General features: G+C 42.2%; 2 protein-coding genes across 7 annotated transcripts in view; both read right to left on the reverse strand.

Annotated features, from left to right (window-relative positions):
- Shakb (shaking B) overlaps nucleotides 1-8205 on the reverse strand; it is an 18646-nt gene extending 10441 nt beyond the window's left edge. For 3 of the 6 annotated variants that reach the window (XM_064127884.1, XM_064127886.1, XM_064127885.1), the window contains exons 1-3: nucleotides 6619-8205; nucleotides 6081-6211; nucleotides 5664-5898 (exon numbers count right to left, since the gene is read on the reverse strand). In XM_064127884.1, coding sequence (XP_063983954.1) covers nucleotides 5664-5898; nucleotides 6081-6211; nucleotides 6619-6786 — 534 coding nt within the window. In that variant the 5' untranslated portion in view covers nucleotides 6787-8205. Of the gene's footprint in view, nucleotides 1-527; nucleotides 2149-5663; nucleotides 5899-6080; nucleotides 6212-6618 lie in introns of those variants that run through there. The other 3 variants (XM_064127893.1, XM_064127889.1, XM_064127892.1) reach the window with 3 other exon arrangements.
- Nucleotides 8206-8353: 148 nt separating this feature from the next.
- Nucleotides 8354-14627, reverse strand: LOC135166000 (innexin inx1). Its single transcript, XM_064127894.1, has 4 exons — nucleotides 13709-14627; nucleotides 11876-11983; nucleotides 10933-11088; nucleotides 8354-10464 (listed from the first exon to the last, which is right to left on the reverse strand). The coding sequence occupies exons 1-4, from the start codon at nucleotides 13955-13957 to the stop codon at nucleotides 9886-9888; spliced, it is 1092 nt and encodes a 363-aa protein (XP_063983964.1). The 5' UTR covers nucleotides 13958-14627; the 3' UTR covers nucleotides 8354-9885.
- Between the last annotated feature and the right edge of the window lie 2339 nt (nucleotides 14628-16966).

Raw genomic sequence — 16966 nt, forward strand, 5'->3', positions numbered from 1 at the left:
ATCCAATACGCCGTAATATTATGCAAGCGAAAAATATTATTCCTCGTTTAAGACTTCGGAAACCCTAGAGTGCCCGGAGACTTGGCTCTTCCCAAGTTCAATATTACTCGTGTAACTCTGTGGCTCCGGAATATTGCGCTAATTTCCACTTTTAATTCAAACAATCTCAAGTTGTAAATCTCAGAATTTTAAACACTTCACCGCGTCAAACGATACTAACCGGCGGAAACCCTGTTAAACAATCTAATGACTGGAGCGCTTGTCCATCAATCCATACAACTTCAACATTATCTTTAAAATGTTTCATAACATGTCGAGTGCACCAGAGAAAAAAAATTCTGAGATTCTTCGGCATTTACGGAGTGATGTGCAGAGTCTTTTCCCATTTACTTGTATTTACCGAGTCTAAGAGAGCGAATTTTTTGAGGGTATTTAAATTATTTCGTACTCATGATTTTTCTCATGAGCCTATCCTCGTCCTCCATCTCCCCAAGATGACAATGAGCCAATGAAAAAATTCCAATTACCTGGAGAAATAGCATGAAGCACACCCACTGATAATATCTGTACTCCTTCCTCTCGCTCTCCGGATATAATTTTGAATTAGCAACACCTGGAAATGGCACCTCGGAGCCCTCCTTCTTCTTGTACGCCGATGTTATCGTGTAAGTGCTGTGAATCCAGCAGTAAGTATTGAGCACATCCTCCGGTAAATCCTTGCTGTGAATGCAATCAATCGGATTGCCGACGTACTGTCTCGTCGTGACAATGAGGGAGAAAGAAATGAGGAGAATAACTGTCAAACTGTAATGGAGCCGGAAAACAGGTGTGTCAATGTGAATGTGGGAGATCTTTATCAGGCTCTTGAGGCCGCGAAATATGTCCAACATTTTTCGTGGTGATTTACCACGGTGTGATAACTTATCTGGGGGTGATTAATCGCGACGAGTGCTGTGGGATAATTGATCCGCAGGGGGACCTCGGAATTGTCACTGATATTGTCGGGGGTGATATTTTTCCTCGACGATTTCTTCTACCCCCTGCCAGTCTCTTCACATGAACCACTGTCAACGGCTCATCGTACGACTTTGCACTAATCCAAGGCCACGGACGTTGCATTGCTTGGGGGAAATTTTCCTGATTTATTTTTTCGAGTTTAGTTTGCGTAATTGCATTATTTCCTCCCTCACTCCCGATTTATTTACCTCCCCCTTAAAATCACAAATGATAGTGGCAGTGTCTCTCAACACCTCACATCCCCCAGGATATTCCCAACCAGTCCTCACCTCCACCTGCCCGTGGTCGACGTCACTCCCACGTGCTCCTCCGTTTTTCCACATTCGTGACGCGACCGGGGCCGCCGAATTCAGAACACCTGTTGCTCACCACGAGCCCAGCTCCGGTATTCAGGACTCTGTTTCTCCCCCAGAGTCCCGACACTCAATCATCAGCCCCGTCGATCGATAGAATCGCAATTAATTCCGGTGGATAGTGTCGCAGTGATAATTACCGTCACTCACGTCGCTAAATTCCCCAAGAACCCCACAAAATTCACGAATCTTCACCGAGGATTGGCGAATGGTCTTTTCTCCTTGCGATTGATGCCGGCAAATTCACTACGAGGGCTTCAAAATTTTTTTCACCGTTTGATGTGCGCACCATTCTATTTTAACATGTACAAAATGCACATCGCCGACTGCGGGTATTTCACTCTCTCCTCAGCTGTGCCGAGGCACTGAGGAAAATCCGTCCTCACGACAATATACAGAAATAGAGCGGATAGACTCGTTCCTCTTCATCATCACTTTTCATTCCACTGATGAATTTTTTCCACGAAAAAATTGCGATCACTTGAATTTTTCTGACTTCACTCAGTACCGCGTGCCTGCCAACCTGTCGTGATATTCGAGTATTTTTCAGCGTGGGCGGTCTGTGGATCATCGAACGTTAGTCATCTGAGATTTCAGGGAAGGAACTGTCGCGTCTTCTGGCGCCTGTTGTGCGATCAGCGAATAATTACGATTTTTTCCCCGGAAACGGGAGAATCACCTGGGACTGATGGTGATTTATCGAGAGCAACACTATTTTGATTGATGACATATAGATTAAAGGTTCTCGTCATTGAGTCGCGCACTACTGTTCTCAACGTGGACCGCCACACGCCGGGGATGCGAGAGCCACTAGTCGCGGGTCTCCACGCTTCTCGGGTGGAGAGGCCCGCCGTTGAGGAGAGCTTTCAGTGTTGGGCTCCAGGAATAGAAACACCCGAAGACCCGCGACTTCAGTTGATGCTAACGCAAGCCGCCGTAAAATCATTTCGGTTGGAGTTGCGATGGCTTTTAACGAAGCGAGTGATTAATGAGAGCTAATCAATGAAGGCTAATCGATTTTTAGGTGAGCTGACGGAGGTCGGAGGGTGGATTTCCGGGGATCGGCTGAGTGAATTTTTTCCATTGTTTTTTTATCCTCAAGGCTTTTTCGCTGGCTTTAAAATGAGATTTGACTCATCGAAATCGCCTCGTAGGCTCGCGCGATATCGACAGTTGATGAGAGGTCGACCACCCGCGGGTAATTACCTTAACGAACGTCTTGATAATTCGTAATTAGTCGTTATGTTTACATGCTACGATAGATGAGAATAATCAATCATTTTCCCGACACGTGATGCCCAGAATTCGTGTTATTACATCCAGCGTCATCGCTCATTCCGGATTTTTTATTTCTCTCCGTTTTATTTTTATTGCCGCCATGATGAACCCTCCTCCAGGGTCATGTGCCTGCACTGCACGTGTGTATTCTTCGTGTAATAAAATATAGGAAACTGTGCGTGAGGCATCAAACCACTCGAGTCACTATCTACAAACTCGATAACAATTCAGCCACGTTGCGAGCGCCCAACGAGACAGGTACTCTTTCTACTTCTACTTAACGAGTGATTCTATAAAGATTCGCAACGGCCGAATGCATTAATAGAGCTTTAACCGACGCATATGTAATAAACATATTTGAGCGCACGTGCGCATCTAAATTCGTGCACACGAGTGAGCACGCGTTATCGTTAGTTGGCCGTTGCTCTCGGATAATTTATAACTCGATATTTATCAGCATTCAAAATAGACGTCAGTCAGCCGCGATTAGGTGGATGTGATTAGACTAATGGTTGAACGAAAATGATTTTTCGAATAGACACTGGTAGATCCAAAAAAAATGGTAATAATTAATACAGTGGGAGTAAATAAATCCCTTGAAATGATAATTTTCTTTTCAATCACATTTGCCAGATTCATCTCCAGGCGTAGGGTTCCCCCAGACGGTTGTGCTTCAATGAAGGTTCAACGCTAGGAAAAACAAATAATTCGAAATGTTTGTCTCGTCTCCGTTTCTTGCCCCCCTGATCTCTCGACTTTTTATTTCTGTTAGTTTTTATACGCGTTTTCGAGGCCAATTCTTTTATCGCCCCTTCGCGCCTAGTGTACGGGTCACTTTTTTTTTTAAACACCGAGTTTTGGATTACCCCGATGATCACTGTTTATCCAGCTTTTGACGTTAAATCTGTGTGTACTAGGGGAGTTTCTCCGGCTTTTGACACTCCAGGGAAATAAATATCAATTATAAATAGTCGGTGTATCGAGGATAGACCTGACACATACACACGCGTGAATAAATTCAAAAAATTCTGGAGAGGACGGATTTTACGACTGGAGGGAATCCCCAATTTTTCTCCTGCAACAGCTAGAGGCAAATAGAGGGCAATATGTCTTCCTTGAAGCCACAAGAATACGGTATATGCTCGCGATTTTATTTTGGGAAAAATGAATGGCAGAATTTGTGGGAGAATTTGTTTACTCTTCGAGGATGAGATTGCATTAGATTTTTTGCCGTTATCTATTCTCATATCTTCGTGTACAACACGTCTTCCTCGGGGAAAATACGAGGATGATCCAGGTTTCTGGCCATTACCTCGCATGTGAAGGGAAAATATTGAGCACACGTTCTTTAACGCTTCATTATTTCATTTAGTACAATATATTGTTTTTAAAAATAAATTTGGCTTTTTTTGGAGGGCATTGAACATGACGGATGATGCTGAATGATAAATCTGGCAGATTGATTGGTCCAGAGAATTCAAAACACCATCTCTCAACTGCCGGAAATTCTCTAGCCCACGGAGAATTCCTCGGGGAATTCCTCTCCCTCGTGGGTTTTAATTTACATCAATTCCAGATGAAAGAATAATTCACGTCATTAGTCACCATAAATCTGTTGTGACAGGAAACGAGCGCCTCGAGATAATAGCAAATCCGTTAATAATCCAAAAACCACCAAAATTGAGTGCTAGAGGAGAGGTTTACGCCCGTGATAAATCATCGTAATTTAAATGGCGAATATTTACACGAAGAAAATGAGATCAAAATAACAACGCATTTTGCATCCGGATAAATCCGTTAACAAAGGGCCAATTCGTCACGTCTCAAGTTGTTATGACTCGTCTATTTCACTGCGAGAGAATGAGGACAAAATTATTGTTTGAACTCGTGTATTACGTTTCTATTGAGGTAAATTTACATTCAACAAGTCATATTTTACAGCCAAAGTTCTTGAATTTCACAATTTTTCAATAGCAGATTTCCTTCTAATTTTCGCAGAGCACTGAACACTAAGAAATTTATTATCGAACTTGTTCTCTCGTTTGGTTTTGTCAAATTTACATTCAACAGATCGTAAAATTCTTGTATTTTCAGTTGAAAATTCCAATGTTTCCACTTCGCAAACCAAAGACTTTCAATTCTAAAATTTTCGAGTCGTCAACTTCACCACGAGAGATTTGGTACATCGGTCATTGAGAAAATTATTGTTGAACTCATATTGCGTTGCTGTTTCATTAGATTGACATTCCGCGGCCCCAGTGAAACGATCCAAGCGTTAACAAATACCCCGTCAAACGTTTCCATCCCCGTTTCTTTTTGCCCTCGGAGCCCGATGCCACGGGAATTGTTGAATACCATTTGAGCTCCCCCGTATTTTTTGCGGCGACAGCATTACTTCCTGACCATAAATTCGCGATTTCTAGGCGACGACGTGAACAGTATGAACACGTCATACTTAAAGTTCGCGAGTGAGGGAACGAAAAAGAAGAAATAAATTGGTAATGACTCGGAATGAATGTCAAATGAAAATTAAAATGAATAAAATGATTGAAAGACTGTGAAATTACCAAAAGGAACGTTCCAATTTCGTGCCAATTTTTTTTTAGAAAACTAATTAATCGCAATTGAGCTCGAGTGGTTTGAATAGCTGGTGGTTAGCCCTCGAGTGACGATAAATCATATTCTACCCTCACCATTCGGTGTATAAATAATATAGACAAGTCTCAGTACCCGACGCGTCGGTTCCCAAGTGCTAGTACTCTCAAGTGGCCAACCAGGCTTAATTGTTACGCACACCACTTGCCTTTTTTTCTTTTTGTTCAGCCGATCGCTGTGGCCGGTACGGTCGATTGAATATCTTTCCATTTCTTTGGGGTTCGACAGGCGTTCAACAGAGTGCGCCTGTAGTTTAGTTAGCGCTCGTTAATTTTTTACCTCCCCCAAATGATAATTATTCAATCCAGCGGTTAAACCTATTACGATCCATTATGCCCCATTAAATAACCATTGATTTACCTGGAAAATCAGGGTGAATGCAACCCACTGGTAATATTTAACCTGTTTGATAGTGCCATCCCCTCGTCGATTGTTCTCTTGTTGATCGTCCTGTCGTGGTTTATTGAACAGATAAACCGAGGGTGCTACACCGGGAAATGCGACATTGACCCCGGCAACACCGAGCATCGCTCCAGTCACAAAATACGTACTGTGTATCCAGCAATACGTGTTAAATGCCTCCACTGGTATGTCCCTAATCCATCGCGAACCGGAAACAACAGAAAAAAAATTGTTGAGAGGAAAAAAAAACAGAAAATAGTGTGTACTTTGATTTCACCGGAACGTGTGGAATTTTTTTTTCTTCGCACGACGTGATAAAAAAAAAATCTCTCTTCGGTCTCATTTTTTTTTCTATTATTTTTCAATGGGCATTACCTCGTATGCACACAGTCTATCGGATTTCCCACGGCCTGTTTGGCAGATACGATTATGGAGAAGGTCAGCATTAATGCAGCTGTGAGGACGTGCAGCCTCAGCAGTATTCCCTCGCTCTTTATCCTGCTCACCTGAATCACCAGAATTGTACCTGGATAAGTCGCCCACGCAAACACTCTAATCCTCGGGGAAGGGAGGAGGAATGTTATAGTTATGGCTTTGGCTTTTTCATGTGGTGTTAAGAGATAAGTCAACATTTCGTGAGTGAATTATTTGAGTTTTTCCGGGACACGTGCGGGAAAATTTTTCCGATAACAATTATATCTTGCCGCCAATGACAGGCACTTCAAATAAAAATACTCTGCGATCCAAAAATAAACTGAGATTATCATTTCACCTCAGTAGAAAAATCAGTATTCACTCCCCCAACTGCACCACTCCCACCGGGATAAACAAACAAAGGCACCATTAAATACGCAAAAAATAATTAAACAAATCGTTCAAATGAACTTGCAGATGACGTTTCCCCCAGACTCACGTGAAACAGAAAATAAAGTGCCCCGATGGCATCCATCACGCTAACTTCCCGACTCTGGTGGTCAATCGTAGTCGGATTGAACCCTGAGGTCCTCCTCTTGCCGTTTGTGTCCCTCGTCTTCAGAATTCTCGTGCCTGTACCACTCCTCGCACCCCGAGGATCGTTCATCCCCGGCAATCTGCTCCACGTGAAACCCCAAGACTCTTCGTGCTTGCACCTGGACACTGTTCACATGATTCACTGTCTCCCGGCATTATTCTCACCCTTACAGCCGCCCCCTCGCACCCCTTAACTCGTTGTCATTCGGAAAAAATTAAAAGAATGAAAGAAAATTGGAGGTATGAAAAAGAGATGGAAAATTGTAATTGGCTGTCACAACTGAATAATCCACCGCAAGCACATGTCACGTATATTTGAATGAATGCAAAATTCTCGATTGTTAACTCCGTTGAATATATTTTGGCGCGATTATAATACACGCGTGTGGCTCTCGTGCGAGGGATTGCTCCCAAGAAACTGAAACATAGTGCCTGACCTACTGCGTCTGTGGTGCCTATTTCGTATGCCAAGAATCATCCAAGGACCGATTCACCAGTCGTTTATTCCGCAGAGACAAATTTTATTTTTACGTTTTGGAACACAACTTTGTTCCCCTCAGATTTCTTTTTATAATCTGACGTTCGCTTGTTCTCACGTGAATTTTTGATTTTTTTCTTTTCATTCGGATTGCGTGATGTAACTGTTGTGCTTTTTCCGGGGGAATATAGCTCATCTTGGCGGACTGGTTAAACTATGATTTGTATTTCTCTTCTGCGCACGTCAACCGCGAGCTAGGACAGGCTCACGTTTGGCGTCCGAATGTCTAGGCGCCACCCACGATATAGATATCAGTTTTTTTTTTCACGGGCAGAAATGAGAACTGTTTTAATGAGTATTTATACACTCCAGTGGAGATGATTCTCAGGGATTTATTTGAGGGACAGGGAAATTTTATTTATTTCCATTTCAGCCAAAAATCAACATCTTTAATTTGGTTTTTTCTCTGATTTGAACTCTCAAGATTTATTAGCCCTAAATAAAATTTTTATCGTCTTGCCATTTAATAAATCACTGTTCATGGATGTCCCTTTTTCTATTAAGTGCAATGTCATGTTTTATTGGGATTTAAATTCACTCCTGACAGCTTTGAAAATGAAGTGAAAAATCATCGGAATAAGGTCAAGTTGCAATCCCCCAGGAATTTCTCCACCCACAGTCCTAAGAATAATACAATCAGATTGAACCCCGAACACCCGCAACAACGCGGATTGTCATAGGTATGAAAATACAAAAGCCAGAATGTCCACAACAGCCAAGACGTGTCATCGCAATCCCAGTTAATCATCCTTCACAGTCGTCGTCATAGAGACGTTGGACTACGTACTCTATCTTTCTGGCAGAAGACTTTGCCTCCATTCATTTATCCTCAGCTCTTATTTTCGTCCAATTCCCCCTGAATCATCAGTCACCCCCGATTTTCATCGAATTACATGCCCCTAAATAGAGTAACCAAACAATTACCCTGAATTATCTGACATATTCTTTCGCTTATTCACCCGTAAGAGCATAAACGAGCGCAAATTATCGGGTAATTGGTGTGCGCTGTATTGAGAACACCACAAATCTCATACCATCAGGCTATTTACAGTTGGAGAGAAGGGAATTGTTGTCCCAAGGACACACACAGGTACATGAATTCCAATATGATTTCACAATTTAATTCATTCTCTACAGTATTAAAACATTACATTATTTCTTCATATATCTCTCTCGATGAATTATCTAGATGAAGCGTAAAATTACAGCTTCTGGAGACCCTAGAATACCGATTAAACTTATCCTCAACTCTTAACAATATCTATCAGTTTTTTATAAAATTTGTAAACCTTACAATTTATTAATTGTGTTGGTCCGTTGGTGAACGATGAGAATAAAAAGAGCTCAATATCGCAGAAAAAATTGACGCAAGGCAGAACAGAATGAGTGCTGGAATTAAAATAGAAATTCCTTCGTGTGGTTGTTATTTAACGGAAGAAATAACTTCTCAGGTAGAACTGCATGCGGAATTTATTTTATGATATTGAGGATTTTTTTTATGTTCAGAAATTCGTCAGGTAAATGGCAGTGGCCGTTGTGCGTTGTGGACTACATTTCGTCTGCCATTAAAACCAGTTGGCTCCTAATACTAATGGAATATAAACGCGTTTGTCGTATCACAATGGGCAGTTCAAACCGTGTCGTTTGAGAATAATCCAGAGGCGACTCGATGGTCAATCGATTTTCTCAGTTAATCGAGTCCAATCGCTCTTCAGGGGACGATTTCAATTTTTCAATTCAATTTCATGCAATTATTCCTGCATTCAGAAGAATTTTTGAAAATTTTCCCTTCTAAATTCAAAACCCAACTTTTTATCGCATTTTTTTACATTAAAAATTTCATTAAAAATGCAATAAACTCATCGGGTCTCCATTTAAGACACATTATTTCCGACAGTCGCTATCATATTAATAATAAAATATTATTTGTCTCTGTCACTGCATTGTAAAGATAATTTCATTCTCTCACCCCAATGAAAATCTCAAGTGATCAGTCTCAGTCTCCGTGCGGGCGAAAATGCAGAGACTTTGATAAAATTTGAAGGATTTTGAAAGAATAAAAAGGATTGGAATAATTCTCGCAGTGATGCCGTGCAAAAAATGGAGAACTTTCCTGCTGGTATTTTCATAGAATCAACAAAAGTATTGTCTCGTCTAGGTCTCAAGGCATTTTTCACTTCGCTGAAGAAAATATGAAATTGAGCAGCTTCTTTCTGAGTCCCGAAGTGACAAAGATATCGCAATCAACCTTCAAACATTCCTCAATACTCTAACATTTTGTTATAAAACTCCAGATCTACCTCAATATATTATATAAAAAATACAAATCCCCCTGAAAATCGGAGAGAATGATCTCGAGGGAAAGAATTGCTGTTTTTCAGAACTAAAAAACATCAGGCGGGGCAAAATGGACAGTTTTCAGCGGAGACACAAGTAAATTTACCCTTTCAATAAAATACGGTGCTAATTGTCCAAATTATTTCCTGAAGTTGCGTCACCAATTTTTTTTAATCGCATGCGAGTCGACGAATTTACCCACTGCCCCAAGCCACCGGGTTATTACAAAAAAAAGAAACTGTCCATTTTGCACTACCTCCGTAGATACCTCGAATAATCTAAGAGTCAATGTCTCTAGGCATTGCTCGATGTCGAGGTGCTACCAACTTTCTTAGTCAACTTCTCGAGGAAGTCCCTGTAAACCAGTGAATCCATGTTGGAGGACAGCACGTAGAGTATCCACCAATCCCCGAGGTCGATCTTCTTGGTGATGTTCCTGCAGGTGTCGATGGAGAGCCTTCTCGCGGTGGAGAGCTGCAACAGCCTCGGTCGCAAAGCAGGCGCGAATATGATGGCAGCCCGGTAGATCATCAGCCCCACCAGGAGAATGGACAGAATGACGAACCAGAACCAAATGAAGATGTACGTCTTCTCATTGACGATGTTCAGTGGCAGAATACAGAGACTGTCGTGCTGCTGTATCGTACCAGAGGCACCGTACTTATGGAAGATGCACTTGGTTACTCTCGGGAACACGTAGACCATTGGGTCCATTCTCTCCTCCTGAGGGGTGTCGGCAAACTGAAGGACACGCCAGCCATAACTCAGGAATTCGCCGTCGAAGAAACGATTCATCAGGTATAATTGAACGATTATGTTGACCAGGCACATGGCTTCGCATGCAAAGTAACGGTAGACGTACGTGTTGTGTCTCTGTGAATGTAACGAGGCATGAATTAAAGTGAATTAGATTCAATGAGGAGGAATTGAGTGTAACTCGAGGATAACCCTTCGGGATTACTTTTTCCTTCGTCGGTCTTCGCTGGGGGCTTCTTCATGCGCGAAAAAAAAATTTTAAAAATAAAAGTAAAGCTACAATCTTTCTGAAATTGTATTACACCATTACTTTTTTTTCAATTTCATTAATGTTTCTGCAATTTTTTTTTCAACCGTGTTATCAGTAATGACAATGGCTTCAGCTGGAACCTGAGGCCCCCGTGGAGGCCTCAAGTGCAGAGACCGTGGAGTCATGTGATGCTGAGGAACGGAAACACGAGCAGCGGAATTATTCCAGTCAACAATGGGTGATGAAATGTCTTTTTTTATTTTACTTGGATTATGGTAATGAGATTTCGCGCTGCGTGATCGTTACGCATTCGCAATGAGTCTGCTGTTTCTTACCTTGATGTGAGTCACTAGGTAGTCCATGAGGACGTTCTTCTTCTTGGCTATCGCTTCCTCGGGTTCTAGACCGTGGTTCATGCCCATTACTAAGGTGCTGGCCAAGCCACCTTCCCAGATGTTCCAAAGCCATTGGGGAAAGTAGCAGAACATCGCCTAAAATTTTTATTTGACAGTTCAAGGGATTTCAACATTATTTTGTCAGCATAAAACATTATTTATTCAGTCTTGCTTCATTTCTTCTTAATTCCATGAAAGTATTGACTTCTGATGAACCGTTACGTGCTTCTTACTTTCCCGCTAACGACGAGTGGTCGAACAATATTACATTTTGTGTACTCCGAACATTGGAAACACAATAATAGATAAGAATTTGAAGTTATCGATACATTTTTGGGAACGATGTCATGCTTGGAATGGCTTCCACGGATCTCTATTATTAGTTTCTCGTAGTTTAGATAAAAAAACGTCAAGATCGGAATGATAACGGCTGAAGGTCTGGCTATCCTAAATATTGTTGATGATTTATCGATAAGATTAGAAATTAGGGACGAGAATAATCCGAATTTTCACCAAAAGTTAATGGTCAGCTCTTCAAGCACTTTAAATTCCTTTCACTAAAGATTTGGAGAGAAAATGCAATGCAGTTATTCAACAGAAAAATTCTTTCGATTTATCACCATTAGAAAAAGATTTTCACCTACGAAAGCCTTCGCGTCCTCAACCGATCTCATAATATTTCTCCGCGAATTGATTGATGAGATTAGAAGCAGGAGAACAGAATAATAAATTATTTCACGTTGATTTAATGATCGCCCCTTCAATGGTATTATGTTCCGCACGCGATGAGATGAAATAACTCAACTGTAATTTAACTCCCGGTCTCAAATATTCCGATTGTATTTAATCACTGCGAACGGCTTTAACTAAACATCGGGATTACCTGAAAAAAGAGAACAAAGCAAACCCACTGATAGTAGGTGTAGTATTTCCGGGCCTCCACGTCTCCATGGTCATTCGCCACCCCGGGATGCGCCACCTCCGTGCCGATCTGTGTAAAAAAACATTTTTTCAGTAATTAATTTATTCCCTTCTCGCCTGCTAATGTACTAAAAAGTGGTATAAATATTAGTCATGGGGTTCACTGGATAACAAATTCAATTACACGAATATAATGTCTGAAACCGTGAGGGTGAGAGAGGGTGGAACGGCTGGAGATGGGGTAATGGAATTTGGAAGTTTGGCAGATGAGATTTCCCAAATTCGATAGAGATGAAGTTCTCGGAGGGGATCTGTGGGTATGACATTCATAAAGTTAGAGGAGTTACTTTGTCGTATGCCTGAGTGATGTGGAGATATGTCTCTGGTACTGTTCTACCACTTGCCGTGGGAGTGGACTTCGAGGCTCGATTAACTTCCGGTACACGTAAGAGTTAATTGTCAATCTTTGTTCTTTGGGTTTATGAGTTTCGTGGAAGTTATTTCGATAATTAGGCGGGAAGTGAGAATTTTTCTGCGGATTGTGCTTGAAGCTGTAGAGACACGTCAGAACTGCTTATACATTTGTTGAAGTAAATCAATATAAAATTGTTTAAAGAAATGACTGAAGGAGCATGAACTGCCAATTGAATTAATGCGGTGTCAATTGAATAAATAGAGCTGATTTGACTCCCCGAGAATAATCGGTTCAAATGCGAAGGGAACTAGACCAAGAACCTTTCAACTGCTTCCACTGTTTCGAACTGTAAACTCTCTGAACTTTACAGTTGCCGGCAATTCTCCACCGGAAATTGTCAAAATATTTACAGAAATAGAAGCGCGAAGGAGGGAAATAAGGGGACATGAGATTTTATGGGAACAAAAGTTGAGACATTCAGTGGAATTACGATCGTTCCTTTTCTCGTCGATGTTAAAAACGATTGGATAAGCAAACATTGAGTTTATGCTACTTTGCATTTAGATTGAAACGGATTCTTATTGACGCGTCTGTTGTGCTTTCAATAATAGAATTTTCTTGTAAATTTATAATTTTTTCAAATTGAAAATATGGTGTTTGCGGTTGGGTCTTCACCTCTACCAGGAAGAAGGACCCTCACAAACTCGTAGCTCTTTAAAATGAAAAATCATTTTCCAAAAATCAAGGTGCCTTAAGAAACTTCTTAAAATATTATTAAATATTCATTTTGTTGTGAGATGGAGGTCTTGAATGAATATGAATGCAAATGAATTCGTGGAGAATTTCTGAAGACGGCTTTCAAAGTCCAACAACATTGTTCATCAATCACGAGTGAATAGAGCTCTTAATTTTCAGTAACAGCAGCTTTTCTACTATTACATAAATCTTCCTCGAGAACTTTCCAAACACCTGAATCCATTCCATTCTCTGAATGTCGGTAATACTCGGAAATAAATAATCAATTTTTTCAAGGAAATAAAACATGACATTAGGGGAAATATTTTGAACAAAAGTAAAATTGTTCTGATGCGTTTTTATTGGAGCCGGCGTCCAAGAAGTGAAAAATACTCGATAAATAGGGGAAGACCGGGTAAAACAGACCACCTTGGGCGATCAATAACTGAAAGCCCGTCTACGAAACACCGTAGAATGCAGCTCAATGCATTCACTTAATTACACGTATCCACAACTTCTCAATAATTTAAAATAATTTATTTTACACATTCTCCACCCCAAAAATCACCCTGTAGTTATTCCTCCATTCCATCCACCCCATCTCTCTCTATCCCAGAAAATTAAAATATAAAAAAGCCAAATCACCTGTCGATTAAAAGCATCCGGCATAGTGAAAGTGGAGGTGATCCAGCAGTACGTATTGATCACATGATTCGGCAGTCCCTGAACAATACAAGAAATAGGATTCCCCACATACTGTGTAGCAGTTATAATAACCGAGCACGTGAGAAGTAAAACCGTGGTGAAGGTGTTGTGCATCCGAAAGACCATAGAATCAGTCTTGATGTCCTGCCACTTGAGGTACTGGCTCAAGCTTCCAAGTAACTTGTACATTTTTCAGTCGTTGAATTTCACCGTGAAAAATTTAAAAAAATTGCAACCCTCTCTTGTAAATATCATCCATCCGGGTGTAACGATATACCGGACACGAGCAACGTGCTATGGAACCGGCTGTACCAGCTGTCCACGCACTCCCCTCTATCTTCAGTACTCCCCTCTCCCCGGGCTTTGCCTCTACCCGGAGCGATAAAGCGAGGGATTATTTGACGGGCAATCGCTGGGAGTTGCGTACAAGCCAGGGGTTATCGCTGCTTGTGCTTCTAAAAACCCAGTTCCCCGATTAATCGCAAATTGCTCCTATTTTACCAGTGGCTGCTCAGTCGGTATCAATGGGCCGTAATAATCGTCCTAATAAGGTACGTCTGATCCTTCCCGTGGATTATTCACTTGTCACCTTTAGAACGCGAGTGAATAAATCGAGATCCTTCCAATTTTTCGGTCGTCCGCTGGTGGCGTCGCAGTGCCACCCCCGTGCCACCAGTCCACCAACCCTTTCTCACGATCGATAATGCCCCCCTCACGCGTTTCTTCCCACCGTTGGGCCACTGACAGCAATTTTTAAAAAATAAATACCGCAGTTATCACTTGTTCGGTGACCAGAAACGGCCAGTTGGTCGTTTCTGTACATACGTACGAGTCTCTTCGTCGTCGACTGACGAGAAGTGCCAGTGGATTTGTCGGGGCGGGGGGAAACGAGCCGCCGAGGGGGATAGGGGGGGAGAAACACGCGGGTATAGGAGAAAAGAGGGGGCCCTACATCGCTCTTTCTTCCTGGCATCTCCAGCGGGGGACAGGGGAGACGTACCCCAACCCAATGGGTTTTTCCCCACTTACTGTACCCCCCTCTCCCACCTCCGGCCCCGCTGGCGAACAACGTGGAGTCGCACTCTCTCGGGTACGTGTGCTCTCCTTTTTTCTCCGTCTCTCTCGGGCTCGAGGAGGGGGGCCTGCTGGCTGTGTTTTTGTGTGAGCGTCGTTTTCTCTACGTTTTCGGTGGGGTGGGGACGAGCAGTGGGGACCCCAGGGCTTGCGACCGTTAGACCCCCACCCTTTCGGGACTCAGGCAATTAAGGGTTGGAGGGGGGATTTGTACGTGGGGTAGCTCAGTTTTTGGAAAATCATCGGGAAGAGGTGACATTCACGCAGGCGTTTCAATTATTCTTCGGGGGGCATTTCATTTACGGGGGTAGATCTTAATTTTTAACTATGACCGATTTTTCTAATCATAAAAACAAAGATCGAACCGCAATCTCAGAAGGCAAATTAAGTTTCCCTGGACTCAGCATTTCCCCGCAGGGCCGGTGGGGCCGGGGTGTAGGGGGACGGGGCCTTAAATCACTCGGGCTTTTAGTTCTCGACGCAAACGAGTTTATAATTACAAAGAGAGAGCACACAGGAATGGAGACGATAGCCGAGGGCCCCATGGAGTACGCATTTTTTTTATCCCTTTTCAGTGAAATACCGATGTAACGAGTGGCACTGGCACTGTACTCGAGGTCGACTCGTACAACCTCGTGGCAACCTCGTCCACCTCGTGAGGCTTTCCCTTCCAGTTTCATGGTTGTCCAGGACTTTTCGTTTTTTGCTCATCAGCGATCCAGTTTTTTTTATTGCGTAGGGGGTTCGGGGGGCGTTTGGAAAATCGAGCGAATGGTGACGAAATAATTTTATTATTCTTTATACAGTCTATAGAACAAAAATACAAACAAAAATGAAATAAAATAATAAAAAAATCTTTATGGAATAATTTTCATTCCACTTCCGCGTTCTTTAAATTTTATTTTTTTAATGGCGCACCGACTCAGCAGTAATTTTCAAGAGAAATAGTGAGTCTGAAGCTGCATAAAATAATCCTGCGAGCGATGATGACTCCATGAAGACAATGATGCACCACACAGTGATGTTTCATCAACGCAGAATGACGGGTGTAAAAATGAGCGCAGTCTTATGAAAATTAAGTGCAATTCCCTCCACCATTTTTCATTGCGTTGATAATCAGTAAATGTGGAGACATGAACGCGATGGAAGTATGTCGTTACGCCATTGGAGTAAAAAAAAATTTATCGCGCACGTTGCATCAGAGAGACGAGGACAGTCGGGTGTATGTCGGGAGGCAACGCGGTTGGAATAAAGTAAGGCTAGCCAGCAATTCGGCGAAGTCTCGGTAACTGGAAAATGGTGGACTTACTTGGGAGATTTGTGTTGGGGTCTTGTGTTGCATCAGCCGGGGTGGCTGAATTACTGGTTTTTACGGCGGTGGGTATTTTTTTTTTGTCGATGCCTACGCCTGTGCCGGCGGGGGGAATGCACAGATACGGCATGTGCATCTTGTCATGGGCATGACCACGCGACCGGAAAGGGGTGAGACTCGAAGAGAAGTCCATTCATGGCAATTTCAGCGGGGTCCGGGGACAATGGCGTATTGTTATGATTTTTTTTCTAGCGCAGATGAGCGTACGAATTTTTGGGGAATTTCATTCATCGAGGGCGATTTTGTAATGTGATATTTATATCTTAATTCATCGGATTTTTTTTATCGAAACGTTCATTAATTAAAACCATAACAATGAAGCTACTGAAAGGCTTTTTTTATTTTAAGCAAAAAACTATTTTAAAAAAATCGTGGAATAAATATTTCAACAACTATTTATTGTAATTTAATAAAGTAAGAGGACACCCACGTATGCGAATGATGGAATTCACCGATGGATCAATGTCTTGGCTCACCGATACGTTCATCGTTGTTAATTCAAGCGGCTGGGTGACACTGAGGGAGTTGGAGTACAGTGTAAACGTACGCCTGGTACAGGAGGATCCGCACAAAGTCCACACGTGTCTCTATTCTTCCTCGGTCTTCCACACCCTCATGCGCTGGTTTTTCTCCCTCTATTTTCTGTTCCATTTGCTTCTCCATATTTTTCCCCCCCGTCCGCAGCGGCTAGATGCACTTCTTACGGCTTTAGTCGTCTGCGGCCCAGATGTCAGACATCTGATGCAATGGCG

Source organism: Diachasmimorpha longicaudata, chromosome 9 (assembly GCF_034640455.1).
Source record: "Diachasmimorpha longicaudata isolate KC_UGA_2023 chromosome 9, iyDiaLong2, whole genome shotgun sequence".
Classification (NCBI taxonomy): domain Eukaryota; kingdom Metazoa; phylum Arthropoda; class Insecta; order Hymenoptera; family Braconidae; genus Diachasmimorpha; species Diachasmimorpha longicaudata.

What these genes read in the sequence shown, in the direction of transcription:
- LOC135166000 (XM_064127894.1), bottom strand. Translation starts at nt 13,957, where the DNA reads ATGTACAAGTTACTTGGAAGCTTGAGCCAGTACCTCAAGTGGCAGGAC. An exon ending in GCTTTGTTCTCTTTTTTCAG is followed by an intron (nt 11,089 to 11,875) that starts GTAATCCCGATG and finishes TAAAAATTTTAG; the next exon opens with GCGATGTTCTGCTACTTTCC. An exon ending in ACCTAGTGACTCACATCAAG is followed by an intron (nt 10,465 to 10,932) that starts GTAAGAAACAGC and finishes TTACATTCACAG; the next exon opens with AGACACAACACGTACGTCTA.